The 6069-nt window shown below is 48.7% G+C and overlaps 1 protein-coding gene across 1 annotated transcript in view; it reads left to right on the top strand.

Moving 5' to 3' along the window:
- Positions 1–4546, top strand: part of tiparp (TCDD-inducible poly(ADP-ribose) polymerase) — a 17534-nt gene extending 12988 nt beyond the window's left edge. Inside the window, exons 5-6 of the mRNA XM_080844448.1 lie at positions 381–641; positions 2349–4546. Of these exons, the coding sequence (XP_080700574.1) occupies positions 381–641; positions 2349–2796 (709 nt within the window). The 3' untranslated portion in view covers positions 2797–4546. The remainder of the gene's footprint in view (positions 1–380; positions 642–2348) is intronic.
- The last annotated feature ends 1523 nt before the right edge of the window (positions 4547–6069 follow it).

Here is a 6069-nt window from a genome sequence, read left to right as displayed (position 1 = left end):
GTATTGCGGTAGCATCACTGTCACCTTGAGGAGAGGAGCGAGAGGAGCGTTAGGCCAGGAGAGGGGAGGGGGGGTGAGGGGCTGAGAGCCAGATGGCACCGGGGCTGGACACCATGACTCCCCCGGTCATGTGTGCCTGCCAACTCGGCTATAAGATTGCTTTGGTGTTGAAATGATGAATGATGTCCACACACATTTTTCACAAAGTTGACTGTACTGAACTTTTATTCTATGGAAATTAACCTGGAAATTGATAACTTTTTGACTCTTTAGTCCTACCCTTATGTTTCAACTCCACTCCACACACACACACACACACACACTCACAATCAAACAGACACACACTCAAACACATTCTGTTTTCTCTGCTGCCTCTTTAGGACTCTTGGTGGCCTGTCGTCTATGGAGATTTCGACGTCCCTCCCGCTGTCTCCCACCTCTGTCGTCCCGCCCAAAGTTTTCCCTGAGACGTGGTTACCCATGAGCCCCAGCCTGGACTTCCTACAGGTGCCCGTCTCCCGTGAAGACCGCAGCTACCGCACCGTCTACACCCTCTTCCACAAGACCGTGTCCGAGACCAGGTTCCGCATCCTTAAGATCCTCCGTGTGCAGAACCCTTTCCTCTGGGAGAAATACAAGAGGTGAGCAGTCCAGAAGCATGGTCAAAATGGCAGCAATCTCACTTACAATAGCAGGGACAATAGTGGCATTGATGATAGTGTTTGTGCTGCTGCTGCCAGTAATCTTTGTAGTCTTAGTTGCTGCTATTGGCTTGAGGTTTGTTTTTCTACTCGGTACACTTTGTGCTAGTGTGCAACTGAAACAGTCCTTGCTATATTTCAGCATGACAAAAACAGATGTTTCGTGTGTGTATGTGTGTTATCTTGTGGTAAGAGGTGCTGTTAGCAGCGCAAGAAAGCAAGCTTGGGAAATGTAGAGCACACACACAGGAAGCAATGACAGGGGGCAGAGGTAGAGGTGTTGTGACAGCCTTGGTGCTGTTGTTGTTGTTGTTCTCCTGAATACGCCATTGTCATGGCGACACCTGTCTTCCTCACAGCTGGGAAGGGAGACGGTGAGAGGTGATGAGTCAGTGGGCTTACAGATGAGTCACTCGAGGATTCAGTCACATTGTGTGTGTGTGTGTGTGTGTGTGTGTGTGTGTGTGTGTGTGTGTGTGTGTGTGAGTGTGTGCGTGTGCAGGCACATGCAACCTCTTCTGTGTCTACTGTGAGGTTACTGGGCTGAGATTTGAGATTGAGATTGCGCTGTCTAATATCTCTGTACCTGCCAGAGCTTGCTTGCGGTGAAGTTTGGCCTAGCAGCCTGAGCTGAGCTGAGCAGAGCTAGAGAGAGAGAGAGAAAGAAAGTGAGAGAGGGAGAGAGAGAGGGAGGGAGAGAGAGGGAGGGAGAGAGAGGGAGAGGGAGAGGGAGGGAGAGAGAGAGGGAGAGAGAGGGAGAGAGAGGGAGAGAGAGGGAGAGAGAGAGAGAGAGAGAGATCTAGCTGAAGGGGAGCCGTGTGTGTGTGTGTGTTTGTGTTTGCGTAGGAGATAATAGAGAGGAAAAAGACAGAAGATGGGGAGACTGATAGAGCAAGCATAGAGTTACACAGAGAGGAAGAGAGAGGCAACAAGAGCTCACTGTAGCCCAGTAGCAGTGGGTCACTGTGTCCTGACAGACTGTGCGGGGGTGTGTGTGTGTGTGTGTGTGTGAGAGAGAGAGGGTCAGAGAGAGAGAGAGAGAGGGTCAGAGGAGGTCAGTCCGCTGGGTTATCACAGAGTTCAGTGCGAGCCCCTCCAGCCATTAGACCATAACTAATGCTGATTCACATCTCCCCATGACCCAGCTCTTCAGCACAAACACGTACAATTACACACACTCACACACTCACACACTCACACACACACACACTCACACACTCACACACTCTCACACTCACACACTCTCACACACACACACACACACACACACACACTCTCTCTGCCTCTCTTTCACTAGAGTGCATGTCTGTAGCTGTCTTCCTTCTTCCAGAGAACCAGGGGAAACGTACATCACTGACTGTCATGGCACATTGTAGAACAGCACAGCCCAGAATGACAGAATGTTCTGGACTTTTTTCTCGTCTCTGTTATGAAACCCCTCAGTGGAGAGTCTCTCAGTTGTTTGTGTTGTTGATGTAGTTGAAATCCTGCTAGAGATGTGCTGCCTGGTGCCTGTAGGACAAGCTAGAAATGGAGCCCTGCAGCTTGCCAACTTTGCCTAATAATAACAGCATGTTACTAAATGATTCTCATCTTAAAGCTGAGGTACCTTTCAGTAGCAGTAACACTACCTCTCTCCCCCTACAGGAAGAAGGAGTACATGTCTCGGCGCATGTCGGAGATGGACCGCATGCTCAACGAGCGACACCTCTTCCATGGCACCTCGGCCGATGTGGTGGAGGGCATTTGCAAGCACAACTTTGACCCGCGCGTCTGCGGCAAGCACGCAACCATGTTCGGCCAGGGCAGTTACTTCGCCCGCAAGGCCGTCTACTCGCACAACTTTGCCAAGCGTTCGCCCAAGGGCAAGCACTACATGTTCCTGGCCAAGGTGCTGACGGGCAAGTTCACGGTGGGCAACCCGTCCATGCGCCGGCCTCCCCCGCTCAACCCGCGCGACCCTTCCAGCGACCTGTTTGACTCGTGCACGGACAACTGGATGGACCCGCAGATCTTTGTCATTTTCAATGATGACCAGAGCTACCCTTACTTCATCATTCAGTATGAGGAGGTGTCCAACACTGTGGCCATCTGAGTAGCCCTTCTTGAGCCTGCCTGCCTGCCTGCCTGCCTGCTTCAGGCATTGGGCACTGTGGAGTATGAGGCCCAGGGGACTGTCTGGACCGAGGCAGAGGACAGAGGGCACAGCAAGAGGGACAAGAGACTTGCAAATCCCAGCTCCATGCCCTACACGCGCTCTTAATTTCACCGTTCAGAGGTGTGTGTGTGTGTGTGTGTGTGTGTGTGTGTGTGTGTATATGTGTGTGTGTCCGTGTGTGTGTGAAAAACCTCATCACAGCTTCCACGCTATAGCTGGATACAGGGGTGCGTGACTGTGTTTAACCAATAAGCCAATGACTGTACAGATAGAAGCACAACTTTGATCAGTCGTAGCCGTGATATCAGTGTCCTAAAGCTTGCTGCAGTTATTTCAGCCAAACCTAGTGCCTGTCCATACAATGCCATGCCTGCCATGCCTGCCATGCCGCGCTTTGTGAGGTACAACAATAAAATAATCAGCAAAAACACAGTAAAGAGAAGTAGTAGTGACATGAAGTACAGTACTTCCCATAGCAGACAGTAGATATTGCACTAAACCATGGCTCCCTTTACATCTCAGAACATTCTATCTCACTGATCCGATCGTGATGGGTTGGGCCGTCACAGTATCCGTTTGAATGCCTATGATCACTCAAAAGATGATTAGAGGTGGTTAGGGATTGGTGTTAATCACATTGAAGCTACATACTAATGTGAATGATCAAAAGTACATCTGCCAACAAGAAGAGGAAAGACAACATGTGCATTGCCTGGTGACTTATCGCCTTTTTCTAATACTTGACTGCATAATTATATATTATGTACACTAACAGCAATTGATGATCAATTGATTAGTACCACACCAAGTTACATGGAGTTCAGAATGGCATACTAATATAAGGTGCAAAGGGGGCACTGGCCCAAATCTTCAGCCACTTCTGACCATCAAGCTGACCATATCAGAAGGCTTCATTGTGGGAAGGCCAGTGGATTTACAGTCTGGGACAGCTTGTAAATATTAAGCCCAGCAAAGAAAATATAAGCTATTCCACGCTAATCTGGAGGAAAGTTTATCTGACAGTGCTAGTAACAGCTATCTCATGCTCAGCTTTGTTATGTAGATTCTGAGCTTGCTACAAACGTACAGTTGTCACTATGAGTTATTTTGCTCTTCTCTGCAGGGTAGGGAAGGCAACCTTATTTGCTGTGCATCAAATCTAGTATACCAGTTTATTTCTTCTCAGCAGAATAAGTTGTCTGTAAAGCTGATAGCTTTCTGGTGGAGGCTGGCTGTCCATTGGCTTGACATATTGGTTGAACACATTAAAGTGAATGAGTGTGTATGAGGATGAATGTAAAGCCCACCCCATCCATTCGAAGGCCTCAATGTGCTGCTGTTCATCAGTGACTTTAGGCTGTGTGAAAATCTGTGTCTTGTAAGTGGCCAGGACTGTGTGTGTGTGTGTGTGTGTGTGTGTGTGTGTGTGTGTGTGTGTGTGTATATGTGTGGTTGTATGTGGTTGTGTGAGACTGTGTATGGGCTCACGTCAGTGAAGCAGACATTTTGAACCCTTCGGTGGCTGTCCTAGTTAGGACTGGACCCTGTTGTGGCCGTGAAGTTTTTGTTTTTCCTTAAAAGCAAAAGATAAAAAGACTTACCTCTCTTTTTCATCCCATTGTCCACATACGCTTTCCACATTTTGTGACAGAAATTGTACATATGTTCCCCTTGTTTATATTTCAACTGTGTGCCTTTTGTTCATAGATAAAATGTTTATTTATGTTAGTTAATGTTACATTGAATAAATAAAGATGTAAAGAGAATTTTCGAACATAGACTGTTTGATATTTGAGGGGAGGGAAGGTCTCCCTCTCTCTGTCTGTGTGTGAGTGTGTGTGTTTGTGTGTGTCTGTGTGTTTGTGTGTGTTTGGGGTGGTGGTACGTTTACATGTGCTTGTGGTTCCTGGGTTACATCACTCTCCAAGATTAATGCCCTCTCACACCCAGCTTATCGTCGTGACAACTGAGTGCTTTGATGACTGGGCACCTCCCCCAGGCTCCTTGATCCTTCAGAAATATGCTTCCCTTGATGATTACTTCCTTGGTCTCATTGCCATGGTAACGGAACGTTCACTGAAGTGCTGGGTTATCAGCAATTGCCGGTCTGCGGGGCTAAACTAGTTTCCAGTGGTGTAATTGGTGTCGGATTGGACTGTGGGTCCTTACCTGAGACACAGCTGAAGGGTTAGTCAGGCCTGAGATTGATATGTGGCTGCTGAACTTTAACCCACATTCTGTCTTTGCGCTGGCAAGGTGCGTCAAAGGCTTTTCCAAGTAGGTAGGGTGACTTATCTGCTGAGTTCAAGACTAGTTTTCATTGCCTTTCTTTCTCTCTCTCTCTCTCTCTCTCTCTCTCTCTTTCCCACTTACGCTCCTGCTCTCTTTCCTTTCAAAAGAAGAAAAAAGAAATCCCCTTTTCCACACCCCAACCCCCTCCACCCCCTAGATACATACTTACACACACACACACACACAGCCTCTGGGTGCAGGGCTCCTGAGCTCCATGCTTAATGAATCCCAGAGCAGTGTAGAGCTGGCAGCAGAGAAACACCCTTCCCAGCCCGCAGCCAGCAGGCAGGGCAAACAAAACAGCAGCCCTTCTTCCCTCTCCCCATCTGCCTCCCTTCTTACAATTCTCTTTCTCCTCCCTCTCTCTCTGGAGTGTGATGATTGTATGTAAACTACAGTTTTCCTTGGTCTGACTTGAGTCATGTGAGTCATACAAGATTTGTGTGTGTGTGTGTGTGTGTGTGTGTGTGTGTGTGGAGAGAGGGTAGATGAGAGAGAGTAATATGGCCGTGTGTTAAGTATTCGTGGTCTGGGAGCGTTTTGATGTGTGGAGAATGAGTTCCCCTTCGTGACTTTTTGAAGCTGCGTGCGTGTCTGTGTGCCTTGTGTGCTGGCAAGATAATGCAGGTTGCCCCCTCTCTTTACTCTCATCTCCTCACACTCTCTCTTTCGCTAACACACTCCCCCACTCTCCCCCCCTCTCCATACTCTCTCTCTCTCTCTCTCTCTCTTTCTCTCTCTCTCTCTCTCTCTCTTGCCTGCTCTCTCCTGGAAGGCCTCTCCCACAGCCATACAGCAGGCAGGAGTGCTGTTTGCCTGACTGCCCTCGTGGAATTATCATTGGCATACAGCCGCAGTCGCCGGGGAGAGGGGCTGGGGGGCTTGGGGGTGGGGGTGGTGGGGTAAGAGAATGGAACC

This window comes from Sprattus sprattus (genome assembly GCF_963457725.1).
Source record: "Sprattus sprattus genome assembly, chromosome: 9".
Classification (NCBI taxonomy): domain Eukaryota; kingdom Metazoa; phylum Chordata; class Actinopteri; order Clupeiformes; family Clupeidae; genus Sprattus; species Sprattus sprattus.
Note: the sequence above shows the minus strand (reverse complement) of the source record. Positions and strands in the feature narration are given on the sequence as shown.